Raw genomic sequence first — 20,533 nt, 5'->3', positions numbered from 1 at the left:
TATGTGTGTGGGTTTATCTCTGGGCTTTCTATCCTGTTCCATTGATCTATCTTTCTGTTTTTGTGCCAGTACCATACTGTCTTGATTATTGTAGCTTTGTAGTATAGTCTGAAGTCAGGGAGCCTGATTCCTCCAGCTCCATTTTTCGTTCTCAAGATTGCTTTGGCTATTCGAGGTCTTTTGTGTTTCCATACAAATACCAAACGTAGGGTGGATAGCTAGTGGGAAGCAGCCGCATGGCACAGGGAGATCAGGTAGGTGGTTTGTGACCACCTAGAGGGGTGGGAGAGGGAGGGTGGGAGGGAGGGAGATGCAAGAGGGAAGAGATATGGGAACATATGTATATGTATAACTGATTCACTTTGTTGTAAAGCAAAAACTAACACACCATTATAAAGCAATTATACTCAATAAAGATGTTAATAAATAAATAAATAAATAAATTTATTAAAAAGTAAAAAAAAAAGAATAGTTCAATAAAATAATTTTTTTAAAAAAGAATGTTTGGTGGTATCATCATCATCATCATATAATTTCCTAAACTCTTATTAATAATATTTATTAACAATTAGCATAATATTATGTCTCTCATATATTCTTAACTTTGTCCTATGCAATAAGCCAGTTGCAAACCTATTGCGATTACGCTAAAATAATACTCCTGCCCTAAATAATAACCGGTTATCACTATGGCATTCCCATCAAAAGGTCAACATCTATATAATGCTTCGGAGAGCAAATAGATTTAAAAGATCCAGCTCTCTAGAGATGAGTATTTATGCAAGCTTCTGTTCCATCTCCTTTAGCTCAAGTTTTCCCTTCAACATTTTCTAGAGCATACATTCAGCAGAATTACAGTGAATTAAATATTAAAATCTTGTCATATGGGAATGGGAACTAAGTGACAGCAGACATTCATGAGTGAGCCTCTGAATCACTCCATCTGTTTCTCCACCAGTTCTGCAAATGTCTTCTAAACCCACCCCTAAAATCTAGGCAAAGAGAATTCCAAATTGCCCTCAGCTTTTATGTGTGATCAGGTCCACAGCTTTCTGCAAAACGCCAGGTTTGAACGGTGACATAGCATTTTAAAAATCAGAGAATCCTTGGTCCCTACGTAAAAATTCTCAAAAAGTAGAAATTGTGTCTAACTAAAATAAGATTCATATTTTGACTTCAAGATTCAGCTATGATCAGCTTCCATTTCACAGTGAAATAAATATAGATTGAGGAAAGAATTTAAAAAGTGGATGCCAAACTCTGCACATCCAGTGGGTTACAGACATACAAAAGTATTGGCAGAGAGCCCCTCCACTTCCTTCAAGATCCATCTGGAAGGAAACCCCAGAAGGAAAGATGTCTGACAGACATGTTCTCTTTGGGGTTTCCTGCCTCCTTGTCTTCCAAGCTTCCTAGACCCCATCAGTTGTTAATAAAGTTCACCAAAAAGACTTTCTGAAAGGCTGATTTCACAGTGTGAAACTTATATTAAAGGCATTTTTCTCTAGTTGAAGTTTCCTTCCATCTGCATTTCCCTACTTCACAAATCCAAGAAAGCGTGAATTGGAAAGTTGCAAGCATAAGGTGACATTTGATGTGCTATCAGTGGGATACTCAGCCCAAATGCTGAATCCAACACTGGAGACCATAGCTTACACACTGCAACAGAGAAGCTGCATCACCCTGAGGGTATCATTATACCCCTCGACGTCTCTACTCCTTCTCCTGTAAAATGGAGTTATGAGAAGATGCATATCATATGCTGTGTGGATTAACCTAATAAAAACCTAGATATACTAAGTGAATGAAAAGCTAGATTTGAAGTTGGTTTTTCAGAGACAGTAGTCTGCCATTTTCTCGGTCTGCCAGCTTTCCGAACAAAGTCTTATTCCCTGCCTCAACACCTCGTCTCCGATTCATTGGCCTGTTGTGTGGTGAGCAGAGCGAGCTTGGACTCAGTAACGCACTTGGCTTAGCCAGCAGGAGGCTTGCTGCTCTTGGCTAGCCAGCCCCCGTCAGGGAATATTGGGGCAAGGCGCTAGCAGCTGCCAGGACAGTTTGTCCTGAGGACCTTCCCTTCAGAGTTCCCTGAAGCGGCACCAGCTACCCCAGCGCTTGGCGGTTAAGGCCAGGAACCTATCAACTTCCATTTGGGGCTACGAGTTGACGGACTCGATTTGATTCTGGAGGGAGACGGGGTTGCACTACAAGAAGCTCCTGGCTTACCCCTGGCTTACCCCTGGTTCCTGACCAACACGTGGCCAGAGAAATTGGGAAGAAGCCTCTGAAGAGACTCTTGTGGCCTACCACTGAATGAAGCAGACCCTGACTCAGTATTTCAGTAGAGTGTTCCAGAAGCCCTCCTTGAGGAATGTACTAAAAAATCAGCTTCAGAAACCAAAATAACTAAAGAGACATTGCAGTAAGAAATACTGTGTGCAACGCCGGCCTCTGCCGCCGCACTCCGTGCCCCTCACTCCCCCCACCGCCTGAGTGAGCCAGAGCCCCCGAATCAGCGACTTTTTTAACCCCGTCCTGTCTGAGCTAAGAACAGACGCCCTCCGGCGACATACACGCAGAGGCGGGGCCAGATCCAAAGCTGAGCCCCTGGGAGCTGTGAGAACAAAGAAGAGAAAGGGAAATCTCTCCCAGCAGCCTCAGAAGCAGCGGATTAAAGCTCCACAATCAACTTGATGTACCCTGCATCTGTGGAATACATGAATAGACAACGAGTCATCCCAAATTGAGGAGGTGGGCTTTGAGAGCAAGATCTATGATTTTTCCCCCTTTTCCTCTTTTTGTGAGTGTGTATGTGTAAGCTTCTGTGTGAGATTTTGTCAGTATAGCTTTGCTTCCACCATTTGTCCTAGGGTTCTATCCGTCCGTTTTTGTTTTGTTTTGTTTTGTTTTTTTAAAAATTTTTTTGTAATAATTATTTTTAATTTTAATAATTTTATTTTATTTTACTTTATCTTTTTCTTTATTTTTTCCTTCCTTCCTTCCTTCCTCCCTCCCTCCTTTCTTTCCTTCTTTCCTTCTTTCCTTCTTTCCTGCTTTTCTTCTTTCTTTCTCTCTTCCTTCCTTCCTTCCTTCCTCCCTTGCTTCCTTGCTTCCTTCCTTCCTTTCTTTCTTTCTTCCTACTGCTACTAATTCATTCTCTCTACTTCTTCTCCCTTTTATTCTGTGCCGTGTGGATGAAAGGCTCTTGGTGCTGCAGCCAGGAGTGTGTACTGTGCCTCTGAGGTGGGAGAGCCAACTTCAGGACACTGGTCAACAAGAGACCTCCCATCTCCACATAATATCAAATGGCGAAAATCTCCCAGAGATCTCCATCTCAATGCCAGCATCCAGCTTCACTCAATGACGAGCAAGCTACAGTGCTGGACACCCTATGCGAAACAACTAGCAAAACAGGAAAACAACCCCACCCATTAGCACAGAGGCTGCCTAAGATCATAATAAGTCCACAGACACCCCAAAACACACCACCAGACATGGACCAGCCCACCAGAAAGCAAGATCCAGCCTCATCCACCAGAACACAGGCACTAGTCCCCTCCACCAGGAAGCCTACACAACCCACTGAACCAACCTTAGCCACTGGGGAGACACCAAAAACAATGGGAACTACGAACCTGCAGCCTGCAAAAAGGAGACCCCAAACACAGTAAGATAAGCAAAATGAGAAGACAGAAAAACACACCGCAGATGAAGGAGCAAGATAAAAACCCATCAGACCTAATAAATGAAGAGAAAATAGGCAGTCTACCTGAAAAAGAATTCAGAATAATGATAGTAAAGATGATCCAAAATCATCTTTAGACAAAATGCAAGAAACATTTAACAAGGACCTAGAAGAACTAAAGATGAAACAAACAATGATGAACAACTCAATAAATGAAATTAAAAATACTCTAGATGGGATCAACAGCAGAATAACCGAGGCAGAAAAATGGATAAGTGACCTGGAAGATAAAATAGTGGAAATAACTACTGCAGAGAAGAATAAAGGAAAAAGAATGAAAAGAACTGAGGACAGTCTCGGAGACCTCTGGGACAACATTAAATGCACCAACATTCGAATTATAGGGGTTCCAGAAGAAGAAGAGAAAAAGAAAGGGACTGAGAAAATATTTGAAGAGATTATAGTTGAAAACTTCCCTAATATGGAAAAGGAAATAGTTAACCAAGTCCAGGAAGCACAGAGAGTTCCATACAGGATAAAACCAAGGAGAAATATGCCAAGACACATATTAATCAAACTGTCAAAAATTAAATACAAAGAAAGCATATTGAAAGCAGCAAGAGAAAAACAACAAATAACACACAGGGGAATCCCCATAAGGTTAACAGCTGATCTTTCAGCAGAAACTCTGCAAGCCAGAAGGGAGTGGCAGGACATATTTAAAGTGATGAAGGAGAGAAAACTGCAACCAAGATTACTCTACCTAGCAAGGATCTCATTCAGATTTGATGGAGAAATTAAAAGCTTTACAGACAAGCAAAAGCTGAGAGAGTTCAGCACCACCAAACCAGCTTTACAACAAATGCTAAAGGAACTTCTCTAGCCAAGAAACACAAGAGAAGGAAAAGACCTACAATAACGAACCCAAAACAATTCAGAAAATGGGAATAGGAACATACATATCGATAATTACCTTAAATGTAAATGGACTAAATGCTCCCACCAAAAGACACAGATTGGCTAAATGGATACAAAGACAAGACCCATATATATGCTGTCTAAAAGAGTCCCACTTCAGACCTAGAGACACATACAGACTGAAAGTAAGGGGATGGAAAAAGATATTCCATGCAAATGGAAACCAAAAGAAAGCTGGAGTAGCAATTCTCATATCAGACAAAATAGACTTTAAAATAAAGACTATTAGAAGAGACAAAGAAGGACACTACATAATGATCAAGGGAACAATCCAAGAAGAAGATATAACAATTTTAAATATTTATGCACCCAACATAGGAGCACCTCAGTACATAAGGCAAATACTAACAGCCATAAAAGGGGAAATCGACAGTAACACATTCATAGTAGGGGACTGTAACACCTCACTTTCACCAATGGACAGATCATCCAAAATGAAAATAAATAAGGAAACACAAGCTTTAAATGATACATTAAACAAGACGGACTTAATTGATATTTATAGGACACTCCATCCAGAAACAACAGAATACACATTTTTCTCAAGTGCTTATGGAACATTCTCCAGGATAGATCATATCTTGGGTCAAAAATCAAGCCTTGGTAAATTTAAGAAAATTGAAGTTGTATCAAGTATCTTTTCCGACCACAATGCTATAAGACTAGATATCAATGACAGGAAAAGATCTGTAAAAAATACAAACACATGGAGGTTAAACAATACACTACTTACTAACGAAGTGATCACTGAAAAAATCAAAGAGGAAATAAAAAACTCTAGAAACAAATGACAGTGGAGACATGACGACCAAAACCTATGGGATGCAGCAAAAGCAGTTCTAAGAGGGAAGTTTATAGCAATACAAGCTCACCTTAAGAAACAGGAAACATCTCGAATAAACAACCTAACCTTACACCTAAAACAATTAGAGAAAGAAGAACAAAAAAAACCCAAAGTTAGCAGAAGGAAAGAAATCATAAAAATCAGATCAGAAATAAATGAAAAAGAAATGAAGGAAACGATTGCAAAGATCAATAAAACTAAAAGCTGGTTCTTTGAGAAGACAAAAAAAAATTGATAAACCAATAGCCAGACTCATCAAGAAAAAAAGGGAGAAGACTCAAATCAACAGAATTAGAAATGAAAAAGGAGAAGTAAAAACTGACACTGCAGAAATACAAAAGATCATGAGAGATTACTACAAGCAACTCTATGCAAATAAAATGGACAACCTGGAAGAAATGGACAAATTCTTAGAAATGCACAACCTGCCAAGACTGAATCAGGAAGAAATAGAAAATATGAACAGACCAATCACAAGCACTGAAATTGAAACTGTGATTAAAAATCTTCCAACAAACAAAAGCCCAGGACCAGATGTCTTCACAGGTGAATTCTATCAAACATTTACAGAAGAGCGAACACCTAGCCTTCTCAAACTCTTCCAAAATATAGCAGAGGGAGGAACACTCCCAAATTTATTCTACGAGGCCACCATCACCTTGATACCAAAACCAGACAAGGATGTCACAAAGAAAGAAAACTACAGGCGAATATCACTGATGAACATAGATGCAAAAATCCTCAACAAAATACTAGCAAACAGAATCCAAAAGCACATTAATAGTATCATACTCCATGATCAAGTGGGGTTTATTCCAGGAATTCAAGGATTCTTTAATATACGCAAATCAATCATTGTGATAAACCATATTAACAAACTGAAGGAGAAAAACCATATGGTCATCTCAATAGATGCAGAGAAAGCTTTTGACAAAATTCAACATGCATTTATGGTAAAAACTTTGCAGAAAGTAGGCATAGAGGGAACTTTCCTCAACATAATAAAGGCCATATATGACAAACCACAGCCAACATCATCTTCAATGGTGAAAAACTGAAAGCATTTCCACTAAGATCAGGAATATGACAAGGTTGCCCTCTCTCACCACTCTTATTCAACATAGTTTTGGAAGTTTTAGTCACAGCAATCAGAGAAGAAAAGGAAATAAAAGGAATCGAAATTGGAAAAGAAGAAGTAAAGCTGTCACTGTTTGCAGATGACATGATACTATACATACAGAATCCTAAAAATGCTACCAAAAAACTACTAGAGCTAATCAATGAATTTGGTAAAGTAGCAGGATACAAAATTCATGCACAGAAATCTCTGGCACTCCTATACACTAATGATGAAAAATCTGAAAGTGAAATTAAGAAAACACTCCCATTTACCATTGCAACAAAAAGAATAAGATATCTAGGAATAAACCTACCTAAGGAGACAAAAGACCTGTAAGCAGAAAATTATAAGACACTGATGAAAGAAATGAAAGATGATAAAAATAGATGGAAAGATATACCATGTTCTTGGATAGGAAGAATCAGCATTGTGAAAATGACTCTACTACCCAAAGAAGTCTACAGATTCAATGCAATACCTATCAAACTACCACTGGCATTTTTCACAGAACTAGAACAAAAAATTCCAAAATTTTTCTGGAAACACAGAAGACCCTGAATAGCCAAAGCAATCTTTAGAATGAAAAATGGAGCTGGAGGAATCAGGCTTCCTGACTTCAGATGTACTACAAAGCTACAGTAATCAAGACAGTATGGTACTGGCACAAAAACAGAAAGATAGATTAATGGAACAGGATAGAAAGCCCAGAGATAAACCCACACACATATGGTCACCTTATCTTTGATAAAGGATGCAGGAATGTACAGTGGAGAAAGGACAGCTTCTTCAATAAGTGGTGCTGGGAAAACTTGACAGGTACATGTAAAAGTATGAGATTAGAACACTCCCTAACACCATACATAAAAATAAACTCAAAATGGATTAAAGACCTAAATGTAAGGCCAGAAACTATCAATCTCTTAGAGGAAAACATAGGCAGAACACTCTATGACATAAATCACAGCAAGATTCTTTTTGACCCACCTCCTAGAGGAATGGAAATAAAAACAAAAATAAACAAATGGGACCTAATGAAACTTCAAAGCTTTTGCACAGCAAAGGAAACCATAAACAAGACCAAAAGACAACCCTCAGAATGGGAGAAAATATTTGCAAGTGAAGCAACTGACAAAGGATTAATCCCCAAAATTTACAAGCAGCTCATGCAGCTCAATAACAAAAAAACAAAAAACCCAATCCAAAAATGGGCAGAAGACCTAAATAGACATTTCTCCAAAGAAGATACACAGACTGCCAACAAACACATGAAAGAATGCTCAACATCATTAATCATTAGAGAAATGCAAATCAAAACTACAATGAGATATCATTTCACACCGGTCAGAATGGCCATCATCAAAATATCTAGAAACAATAAATGCTGGAGAGGGTGTGGAGAAAAGGGAACACTCTTGCACTGCTTTTGGGAATGTGAATTGGTTCAGCCACTATGGAGAACAGTATGGAGGTTCCTTAAAAAAGCTACAAATAGAACTACCATATGACCCAGCAATCCTACTACTGGGCATATACCCTGAGAAAACCATAATTCCAAAAGAGTCATGTACCAAAATGTTCATTGCAGCTCTATGTACAATAGCCAGGTGATGGAAGCAACCTAAGTGTCCATCATCAGATGAATGGATAAAGAAGATGTGGCACATATATACAATGGAATATTACTCAGCCATAAAAAGAAACGAAATTGAGTTATTTGTAGTGAGGTGGATGGGCCTAGAGTCTGTCATACAGAGTGAAGTAAGTCAGAAAGAGAAAGACAAATACCGTATGCTAACACATATATATGGAATCTAAGAAAAAAAAATGTCATGAAGAACCTAGGGGTAAGGCAGGAATAAAGACACAGACCTACTAGAGAATGGACTTGAGGATATGGGGAGGGGGAAGGGTGAGCTGTGACAAAGCGAGAGAGAGACATGGACATATATACACTACCAAACGTAAGGTAGATAGGTAGTGGGAAGCAGCCGCATAGCACAGGGAGATCAGCTCGGTGCTTTGAGACCGCCTGGAGGGGTGGGATAGGGAGGGTCGGAGGGAGGGAGACACAAGAGGGAAGAGATATGGGAACATATGTATATGTATAACTGATTCACTTTGTTATAAAGCAGAAACTAGCACACCATTGTAAAGCAATTATACCCCAATAAAGATGTTAAAAAAACAAAAAAGCTAGATTCTACTTTTTTTTGACCTTTACAACGATAGCCGATAGCCATGAAAGAAAATAATAGACTTTCAAGTTTCCAAAATGAACACCTGAATTTAAAAAACAGACGTTCTATTCCAATACAAAAAATAATAAATAAGAGTGAAAGCTACTAATTCTTGTTTACAAAAATAATAGCTTTGACATAATTAAATACATATTTTTGCCATTTAGAAAGTCAATGAATGTGGCTTAAACCAGCTGAAGTTTACTCTATGAATGAATTTTTGCTATATCCAAACTAATTTATTCTGCAAACATTTATCACGATCTAAGTACTTAAGTCTTCTGGATAACAGAAAAGGTAAATAAAACATAGTTTCACTCCTTGAGAAGGCCTCAGTCTAGCACTGCAAATATTACATATTTACTAAAGAGATGTTTCCACCTACTCAACCATCTTTGGGAAGGAACTGGGCTTCAATGCAGAAAACAAACATGGGTCCACCGAGCAGTATTCAAGAACTGGGGTTGGCAGGGGCAGCAGTGAAGAACACAAAGAAATACTTATAAGAAAAAGTTTCACCACAAGTAAAAGGCGAGTATCCATCTTCAAATCAAGTATGAAAATAATAATAAGGAAATTTTTAAAATTAGGGATCTTTAAATTATTATTTTTTGTAAAAGATTAGATATATGAAAAATAGATACATACTTAGATAGATACATAGATTGATTGACTGCTTGATGGATGACAGAGAGATGATAGATGGATGATAGATAGATTGATTTATTGGATGGATGGATGGACGATGCATGAAAGATGATAGATAAATAGGTAGATGACAGATGGGTGAAAGAAAGAAAGATAGATAGATAGATGACAGATAGGTGATAGATAGATATTGTTAAGGCAATTTTTAACATTAGGGACCTTTAAATTATTTTTTTTATGATAGATAGACAGATGATAGATAATGGATTGATGATAGATATATAGATTGATTGATAGATGTATGGATGATAGAGATAGATGATATATGGATGACAGATATGTAGTTGATGCAGCTACAGATTGATAAACACAGATACAGATACAGATTGATATGTTATAATCATACATATATATATTTACCACATAGACTACAATCATCATCACTAACTCCCCCGGCCCTGAATTAGAATAAATGTACAGGTTTGTGTTTAAATGAATTGCAAGAAAGGATTGTGGGGGGTGGGGGTGAGGGAAAGCGGTCCAAATAAAAAGCAAAGCCAAGAAATTAGCTTTCAGAGGAACACATCAATGAAGAATGAAAATGTGGCCTGGGCTGCACCCTTGGGACAGAATCTCCAGTGGTTCTACCTCCCATGTGACACTTGGCCCTCCTGCCCCACAGCATCCTCACCACCCGGCAAGCGTCAGGGCCAGCGTATAGCTCTTCCCCTCCCTGGAGCAGGTGAAGAAGTGTCAGCTCCCCCTTTCTAGAGCATGATTGCAACTCACAGCTCCAACCCCTTCATCACTACCTAGAAACAACAGCTTTCACTTAAATTTTATATTTTTCAGAGAGCTTTTCCATTCTTGCTAATCTTGGCTTTTACATAAATTACATGAAAAAAAAAAGTCCAAAATATGCCTCTAGGAACCTGAATAACTTTTTAAATTATCCTCCAGTAAAATTCAAGTAAAAATCAGTCTAATTTCAGAATGAATGTGTTTAGAAATAATATCTGGTGATCAATATTTAGTTTCTATGAGAAAAGAACATAAACATTGGCTCATACATATGGTTAGATCCAGGAGAAGAAATCCCCAAACACCTGAGCCTTCATTTAGGAATGAATTCTGATCACTATGAAAAGGAAGATGGTCCCAAAGGGAAAAATGGCAAACTCCTGGTAATTTAAAGACTACTTCCTGCCTGCTGAATGATTACGATTACACTCTACACTGTTGGAAAATATGCCAATGTTTAGAAATGTCCTGGATGGTCTCATTAAAGCATCCCCATGTAATTGTCCAGTAAGGACCACAGAATCAAATATCCACATGCACAGGAAGATAACCTGGGTGTCCGAGGTAGCTAAGTATATGAGTAAAGAATACAAATCCTGTTTAAGGCATTCATATGTACTTATCTTTTAAGTGTAGTCTTGATCAAACAAAACATTTCCAGAGGTTAAATATGGCTCACCTGTGTAGCAGCAAATTTGCATCTCCTACTTAAACTAACAATCGTGAGACCAGGAAACTTGTTTTCTTGTGTTGCTTTTACTGTGAGGTCTTCAAGCAGGCTGGACAACACTTTCAAATCAGAATTTCTGCTAAAATGATATTCCCCACATATATGAGTTTGTACGATCTCTTTTAAATACCATCTGCTCCATAAAAGTGACCCATCAAGTTATGGGTCTGCACAGTCTAGCCCCTTGGTTGATGAGGGAAAATCAAAAGAAACAAAAATAAAAGCTAAACTTGGAAGAGGAAAATGAAGAAAGAAGAAAGGGTCAGGGAAAGTTACAGCCCAGAGTGAATAAGCAGAAAAGAAGCCAGAAAACTTGGAGGAGCTCAGAGCTAATGAAAAAAACAAGAACACAGGGCAGGGGGAGGAAAGGATGTGAAAGCCAGCTGGAAGGAGAGAAAGCAAGGAAGAGAGGAGCTAACAGAAATCCAAGGACAGAAAGTATTGGAGATAGGAGGGAACAGGAAATTTATTGGAAACCAAGTTGTTTTTCCTTATGCATCCAATGCAATTCTATTCCAGGCAGAACTCTAGTCTCACCTTCAAAGAGGAGAGAAGGGAAGTCAAAACTCATAGGAGCCCTTCATGGGTTGGAGCCAGGAGCTCTCAGAAGACAGATTAGAGGAAACATGAGCCTACAGCTGACCCTTTGACAGAAGATACAGAGATGAAGGGGCAGCAGCATCACTCAGTCCAGCATTTCCCAAAAGGTAGGTGAAGCAAAAACAGTGAGAGCTGGGCTCCAACACTGGGCTCCAATGTGCTGAATTTCTAGCACATTTAATAAACACCTCCAATGACTCCTATCACCAGAAAGGTCAGGAAGCACTGGTATAGTGGAAAACTGGGAGCTCTGGAACCTCAGCTGACGGAATTCAATTCCTAGATCATCAACTACTGACCATGAACAAATTATTTAATGTTTCTGTATCCCAGTTACTAAACCTATAAAATGGATTGTTATGGGGATTGAGTTATGGCATGTAAAGCAGTTAGGCAGTGCCCAATGCATATTGAATATGAACCAGGAATGAATCAAGACAAAGCAAAAGATAGCATTGTAAAGGTTAATAAGAAGAAGAAAATATTTTTACCCACTTCAGGGCCATTAAATGGAAAGATCCAAAATAATCTCATATCAATAGAGATAAAATACTGTAAATTTAATCACTCATTGATTCATTCATTCATTTAACAAATTTATTGACCTATGTCACACATAAGGAGGGAGTAAATAGCATACTGTTTCCCCAAAGCAAGATACTTAATTTAGGCAGCACATTAATTTTTATCTTTAAAAAATATCTTTCACAATTTTTACTTATAGTGAAAATCATTATGTCAGTTTTTCTGTAAAATATTATTTTTCATGAAGTAGCCAATCTTTTAATTCAATTTTTGGACTTTAAATTGTTACTCTATACAAAGTTCAAGCTATAAGATGAATAAGTTCTAGGAATCTAAGGCACAGCATAGTGATTAACACTACAGTTAATAATATATTATATCCTTGAAAGCTGCTAAGAGAGTAAATCTTAAATGGTCTCAGCACAAAAAAGAAATGGTAATTATGTGATGTGATGCAGATGCTAGCCAATGCTATGGTGACAATCATTTTGCAATATATGAATGTATCAAATTTATATACCTTAAACTTACACAATGTTATATGTCAATTATATCTCAATAAAGCTTGAAAAATAAATACACAAATTGTTACTGTCAACAGTTTGCATGTTACCTGGAATGTAACCACTTCAAAAGCTTTGTAATATGGTAAATGAATATATTTTTTCAATTCCAATTATATTGCAAAATAGGTGTTTTTTTAATATTTCCCCTGTTATATTAGTAATTTTTTAACTAGCTTGTTCAGAACAAACTTCTCACAGAGAACCAGAAAATCTGGTGAAAATATTAGTGAAAAACACTTCTTTGATAGCCTTTGGAGTCTCCAAGGGAGGGTGTACTTCAGTGGCCAAGATACTCGCAGAAGAAAAACACAGAGGGGTGATACCAAAATTCAGCATGAACTTTCCTCTTGAGGCATTCGCCAATTCTATGCAATCAGGTGAGAAGCTGAGAAGAGCATCAGAGCTTCCAGGGGTCTTAGAAGTTGGGGAGGAAATATTTTTGAGTTCAGGTTCAACAAGGAGAAGACATTCTGGTAAACACTCTAGGCTTTTAGTTAGAACCCCTGGAGAGCAACAAAATAAAAGTAAGCGTGAATAGAAAAGACAAGCCCTCACAAATGAAGTAGGTCCAGCCTTGAATCAGCTAAACATCTGATTGGCTTAAGGTAAGCTACCCTTGCACTTATTGCCTGTTAGAAGCAAAAGATAATCAATCCTTCCTGCACCTCACACCCATCGGAATGGCTATTACCAAAATGACAAGAAATAAGTGTTGGTGAGGATGTGGAGAAAAGGGAACCCTTGTGCAATGGGGAATGTAAATTGGTGCAGCCACTATGGAAAACAGCATGAAGGTTCCTCAAAAAATTAAAAATAAAACTATCATATAATTCAGCAATTCTGCTTCTAGCTATTTATCCTAAGGAAAGGAAATCATTGTCTTGAACAGATATCTGCACCCCCATGTTCATTGCAGCACTCTTTGCAATAGCCAAGACGTGAAAACAACCCAAGTACCCATTGACAGATGAATGGATAAAGAAAATATGGTGTATATATCTACACAAAGGCATATTATTCAGTCATAAAAAGAAGGAAATCATGCCATTTGCTACCTGATGGACCCTGAGGGTATTATGCTAAGCAAAATAAGTCACACAGAAAGAGACAAGTACTTATATGTGGAATCTTAAAAAAAACAAAATTAGATACAGAGAACAGACTGGTGGTTGCCAGAGACAGGGTGTAGAGGGTGGGCAAAAGGGAGTGGGGGGAAGGTAATCATTTCTGGAGGACAGTATGACTCAGAGCCTCAAATTATGTCTATAACATTTTCATAACAGGTGTCTAACCTAAACTGAAAAATTAGTAGGCATTGCAAGAGGAAAGATACATAAAAGAGACCCACTGGAGATCTGAATATTGGAGTTACCAGACATGGAACTTAAAATAACTGATAAGTATTCAAGAATTCTTGATAAGATGGAGAATTGTGGCAGAGAGCTAAAAATTGGTTTTAAAAACCATATAGAAGTTCATTAATTCAAAAATATAACTAAAATTAAGAACTCACATTAAATCAGCAGCAAATTAGACAAAGCTAAAGAGGGTATTAGTGAAATGGAATAGGTGAGAAAAAATATTCAGACTGAACATGGTGAGAAACAAAAGATAAAAAAATACAAAAAATGAGTATATGAAATAAATGGGTCACAAGGAACATTCTAAGATTCTTCAAGCTATAGGTCCAAGTTGGGGGGTGGTTAAAAAAGAGACAGAAGCAATAGTTGAAGAGAATTGATTGAAAAATTTCCAAAACATATGGAAGCCAACAAGCATCAAGATCCAAGAAGTGCTATGAATCATTATCAGATATAAAGAAACTACCTGTAGACTCATCATAGTCATACTGTTGGAAACCAAAGATAACAAGAAGAGAATGAAAGATATATTATCATCAAAGAACTAAAAGTAAAACTAACAGCTGATTTCCCTCTGGTTTGTCTCTGGTTTCCATTTTATCTGTTGAGAAATCTGCATTTCGTACTGCTGTCATGTCATGTATTCTAATTCTTTATATGGAACATATATTTATACTCAATATTCATTATATTTATGCACATTGCACACGTATATACATAAATGCAATTCAAGCAAAGAAAAACTGAAAGAAATTATCACCACCAGATTTTTACTAAAGAAAGTATTAAAGCAAATATTTCTAGTTGAAGGGAAATAATTTCAGATGAAAGAATGGAGATGAAGAAAGCAATAAAGAGCAAAGGAAAGAGGAAATATATGCATAGATATAAATGTATATTGACTATAAATACATATTACAAATATACCATATAGAAAATTAATATATACAACAACAATATAGAAAGCGAAGGCAGTAAAGGGAGTTAAATTATCATATTTTTAATAAGTTGCAATAAAACTAATTTATATAATATTTTAATAAGTCAAGGTTGTACGTTGACATCTTATAGGTAGCAACTACCAGTACCATAAAAACAGTACATAACTAACAAGCCAACCCAAGGGAAAAATGAATTTTAAAATTTACATAATTTCAAAAGAAGTCATAAAAAAGAGAAACAGGGCAGTAAAGGACAAAAGAACACCTGAGACAAACAGAAAACAAACAGTGTAATGGTAGTTTGGTTCCTTTCTGAAAATTCCTCCCCACTCACTCTAAGGTATTTTGTAAATGTACTAACAGCTTCAGAGTTGTAAACTGAAAAGCATATAGTTACTTTAATCTTTTAATTAAATTTAAGCAAAAATATTGTACATTCCAATTAAATTCAAGTGACGGTTTAACACTAAATACTTGGAATCATAATATTTGCTGACAGCAAATGTAACTTAAAGGATCAGGATATAATGTAAACTAACTATAAATTTAATCTCACAAAATCTACAATTTTGTCTTTAAAAAACTAATATATTTTAAGTGTTGTTTATGATAGAATTTAGGTCCTTAGGAATTTTATTGCTGTAATGGGGTATTAATACATGAAGATATTGAGCTACTGCTTAAGCAGCACTTGGAAATCAAAGAAGGACTACTTTACAGGGAACCTAATTTTAACCCAAACTTTAAATCACGAGTTAAGCCAGCTTCATCATATCCATTTTAACAGAGACAAATATAGAAAATAAAACAGGCCCTAAGAGATAGCTTGAACCATAGAAGGATCAATTTTAACCTCCTGGTCTATTAAGGAAATCTGAAAAACCAATGCCATTAGTTACAAAAAAAAAAAGAGAGGAAGAGAACTAAAGAATTTAATTAGTGGAGCTGTGGTAGTGCAAGCCTTTAATTCACATTGACCCATTTTATGTTTGGTAATAAATTGCTAAACTTCAAATGTGTATATGTGTACTTACACACACACAATATTTAATTTTATCTTAATAATATATTGGTAGCAGAAAAAGGGCTAGGTTTTGAATCTTTCTATTGACTAGCACAGTATTCTTTCAAAATAGAGCACTCTGTCTGTCCCAACTGCAGCCAAATTATTTCAAAACTTAGGGGTCCTGCCCATGATTCCCTCTGCCAGATTTAACAGTGGAGAAATAGTTAAGCTCTGTGCATCTTTTAACAGCTTCCAGAATCCATTTTCAACTCTTTCCCTATCAAAGTATGACTAGATTCTATAAAAAGATAACACACAACCCAAACGTCCATCTACAGATGAATGGATAAAGAAGATGTGGTACATATATACAATGGAATATTACTCCACCATTAAAAAGAATGAAATAATGCCATTTGCAGCAACATGCATGGAACTGGAGATTATCATACTAAGTGAAGTAAGTCAGAAAAAGACAAATATCACATGCTATCACTTATATGTGGAATCTAAAAAAAAAATGATACAAATGAACTTATTTACAAAACAGAAATAGACTCATAGGCATAGAAAATAATCTTACAGTTACCAAAGGGGAAATCAGGGTGAGAGATAAATTAGGAGCTTGGGATTAGCAAATACAATCCACTATACATAAAATAGATAAACAACAAGGTTTTATTGTATAGCACAGGGAACTATATTCAATATCTTTTAATAACCTAAACTGGAAAAGAATCTGAAAAAGAATAGATACATATACATATGTATATGTGTAACTGACTTGCTTTGCTGTACACTGGAAACTAACACACCATTATAAATCAACTATAGTTCAATAAAAAAAGGTAAAACACAAACAGTAATAATACCCATCTAACAGCACTAAGACCAAACTTTATTGACACCTGTCTTAATTCTCATCACTTTGGCATTCACATAACAAATAGTTAGCATTTTATTACAATGTGCTAATCATTGTTTTGGACCCTGAAAAGTGCTATGAAGGATTTCACGTTCCCCATAAATCTGAGATGCTTATGCCCTAGAAGGAAAAACATCCTTTCATTTGTTCATTCAACAAGTATTCATTGGCCATTAAAAACTAATCAAACATTTTGTTCATTGCTGAGGATTTTGTGGTGGAATTTTTCCTTACTTTTATGATACTTAGAGTCCAGTAGGGAATTAAACATAAAATGATCACAACAATAAATGTAAAATTCATATTATTTGTAATGAACAGTGCAAAGTAAGATAACAAGAAATGCTTGCCTTGAGAGTCTGGGAAAGATTTCATGAGGAAGCAACATTTGAGTTGAGAGCTCAAGGTTAGTTATTTGAAAAGAATCTTCCTAGCAGAGAGGAAAACAGGTAAAGATCATGTTTCCAGAGGAAAGATGATTGGAAAACTCAAAAGAAGGACACAGTGGCAAGGATAAGAGAACATAGCTTAAGAGGATGCTGCAGAGAGATGCAATGAAGAGAACACCTGAGGCTTCCAAGAGCACAATAAAGATTTTGCTTGCTATTCATTCCTAAAAGCAATGAGAATTCACAGAAGGTTGTGAAACGGGAGAATAGCATGATTCTGTGTAAAACAGAGAACTCCTCCCAACTAGCTGTAGAAACAATGGGTTGAAGGATCGCAAGAGTCTAGTAGTTCATTGGAGAGAGAATGCCACTTTAAAATTGATAGCAGCAGTAGAGTTGGGAAAACAGATGGATCTGTGAGAAATTCGAGGTAAAATTGCAGGACTTAGTGATACTTTGGTTATGGGGGAAAGAAGGAAAGGAGCTCTTGGTTTGTGCTTCCAGGGCTGAATGAATTGCAATGGCATACCCTGTGATAGGAAATTCTAGAGAATGTCTGGGGTTGGAAGGGGAAGAAGAACATGATTCCGATTTTGCAAATGTTGGGTTTGAATTACTTTTGAGATACCCAAGTGATGATGTCAGGTGAGCAGGTGAACATCAGGACTGGAGCTTAAGAGAGAGATTGTAATATGAATCTGGAAGACATGAGTATACTAATAGTAACAGGAACTGTGAGTGTGCATAAAAAGTCATGAGGAATCTGAAGATTTACCCCTGAGCCAGTCTAGTTCTAGCCTGAGGAACCAGAGAGGTAGGGCTTAAAGCAGCAACAATGTTGTTAAACACAAGCCAAAGAAGAAGGTAAATTTCAGAGTGCAGTGTCACTGCTGCTGTGTATTCAATAGGACATGACCTAAAACATTATCATTTCACAACACTGGAACTAAAACAGAATTATGCATAAAATGCCATGAGAGCACAGAAAAAGGCTAGCAACTCTGGAAGGAGAAAAGGGTTGGTCAAAAGAAGTGATATTTAAGCTGTGTCTGAGGAATAAATAGGAGTTTCTCACTAAAGCAGTCCAGGGTTAAAACAGCAATATTTGGAGAAGGTATTGCTATTTCTCCAAAAAGGAACAAAAAGTCTTTATTAGGCTGATGAATGTCCAAAAACCTTATTCCCCGCATTCCTAGATCAGTCATCCTAGTCATTTTCTTTCTTTTTTCATCCTAGTCATTTTCAATTTCCCCGTTTCCACATCCCTGCAAGGCAAAGTAGACATCCTCACCTAGCAGTCTAGCCTCTGTCATGTTCTCCAAAGCCCACAAAATTAGAATATGGGGGTTGCGGGAGAGAAAAATAATATTAACCCAGCAACAAAAGTCATATAAAGTCTCAGACTTCGGGACTGGAAGGTAAGGATTACTGATTCTGTAACAGAGTGAATATAAGGTTATATTATCTTTATAATACAAAGATCAAATGAGAAGGCAGGAAAATTAAATAGAAGACAAGAGAACATACAGGAAGATAAAGAATTATTTTCCCTTTCTTGATTGTCAGCAACAGTCTTTGAGTCAGATGACCAGGGCCATCTTTTAAGTAATGAGGAGCAAAGTATCTTTTAGAGAATCCACAAACGCTGAACTCCAATCTGTAGAACTAAAATTACAATGCCACATATTGATACATTGAACTGAAAATACACTAATTATAAAACTATAGAAAAATGGATGCCTAATATTAGAATAGTTGATTTAAAAACACAAATTTAAATTATGTTTACCCACTAAAATATTATACTTAATACAAATTATTATTTTGTACATAGATGAATCAGGAATAAACATTTTTGTATCCAACAAAATTCAAAACAATAATAGCTAAACCCTGAGTCTCCCTCCCTTTTCCCACGTTTTCACATTCACTTAACAATTATCACTGTTATTCCTTTGTGAAACTTTAAATTTTAAGCTCTTTTAAGGGAAAAGTCTATTTCTTTATATAGATGTTCTTCATTTACTTGCCGTTTCCGGTTGAGAGTGCATTAAATCACAAGTATGTGGATACTACTCACTTGCCTAATAATTGTCTTAAAATAGGCTTTCAGGAATCAACATGGGAATACATTTTGGACTGAAATCGCTGTTATTTACCATTTTTCTCCAGCTTGCTCAAGTGTGTTGAAGCATAAATACATTAGGGATAATTAATGATATGACGGATGATTTCATCCCACCGTGTTTTCCCAACCTTCTGTGTTGGCTTTGTTCCTTTTTCCGCCTCATATTCTGACAAATTCGTCGTCTTTGTCACACAATAATCAGGAGAAAACTGAAAAGAAGGGCGCTATCCTCGGAGGAGTGCTGTGTATTATGACTCATCCCTTCCAAGGGAAACACAGAGAAGGAACAGTTTCCTTTAGGCGACCTGCACGTGGCCAAGATAGGGATTTTAGTGGGTCTGAGCTGCAGGGGTGGGTCTGCAATTCACCCCAGAGAGATGATGGGAAACCTTTTAAGGGGTGAGGTTTGACATTACAGAACTGTCGCAGGAAGGGCCCAGGGTGAGAGACTACACAAGAAGGGGAGAGGAGGCCTGGGGGATGACGGAAGAGGGTGGGGACCCCCTGGGCCGCGAGGTGGTACCTGCGCGGGCTCGAACGCCCCTGCCACTGAATCCCCGATCCAGAGATGCTCCCGGAGAAGTTGTTGGTAGCTGAGGCAGTGCTTCACCGCGGATGGCACGTTCCCCATGGCCAGGTCCGGGGCGGCTGTAGGCGATGGGAGAGAGCGGGGAGGAGAGAGATGCGGGCCGGGCGCGCGCTGCGGTCCCGCGCCGGCCCCCGAGCGCGCCTTCCGCCTCCCGCGCGCGCTGAGCCCGGCCCCGCTCTGTGTACTGCAGCGGCGCCAAGCCGAGAGCGCCCAGAGCAGGGCGCGCGGGAGACACCTGCGCGCACGCGGGCCACCCGGAGCCGAAGCGCGGAGGAGATATTCCCAGCATGGCGCGCCTGCCGCTCTGCACCCAGCAAGTAGGGCTGATCGCATCTGCACACGCCCCACTCACCGGCTTCTCACCTGGTTCAGAATCCACAGGGAAGAAAGGGTTAGGTCTCCATCAAAGGAAGAGGGTCTGCGTTTTCTTGTCTGGCAGTTTGCTCATTCCCAGCTTTTG

The 20,533-nt window shown here is 37.8% G+C and overlaps 1 protein-coding gene across 3 annotated transcripts in view; it reads right to left on the bottom strand.

Moving 5' to 3' along the window:
• The window catches only part of HMGCLL1 (3-hydroxy-3-methylglutaryl-CoA lyase like 1), a 137,027-nt gene extending 116,803 nt beyond the window's left edge, over positions 1-20,224 (bottom strand). Inside the window, exon 1 of one of the 3 annotated variants that reach the window (XM_027126784.1) lies at positions 20,008-20,224. In XM_027126784.1, the coding sequence (XP_026982585.1) occupies positions 20,008-20,115 (108 nt within the window). In that variant the 5' untranslated portion in view covers positions 20,116-20,224. The remainder of the gene's footprint in view (positions 1-20,007) is intronic. The other 2 variants (XM_027126782.1, XM_027126783.1) reach the window with 2 other exon arrangements.
• Between the last annotated feature and the right edge of the window lie 309 nt (positions 20,225-20,533).

Source organism: Aethalodelphis obliquidens, unplaced genomic scaffold, assembly GCF_003676395.1.
Source record: "Aethalodelphis obliquidens isolate GAN/ISIS:26980383/991018 unplaced genomic scaffold, ASM367639v1 scaffold31, whole genome shotgun sequence".
Classification (NCBI taxonomy): domain Eukaryota; kingdom Metazoa; phylum Chordata; class Mammalia; order Artiodactyla; family Delphinidae; genus Aethalodelphis; species Aethalodelphis obliquidens.
The sequence above is the reverse complement of the archived record's forward strand: the minus strand, read 5'-3'. Positions and strand labels throughout refer to the sequence as shown.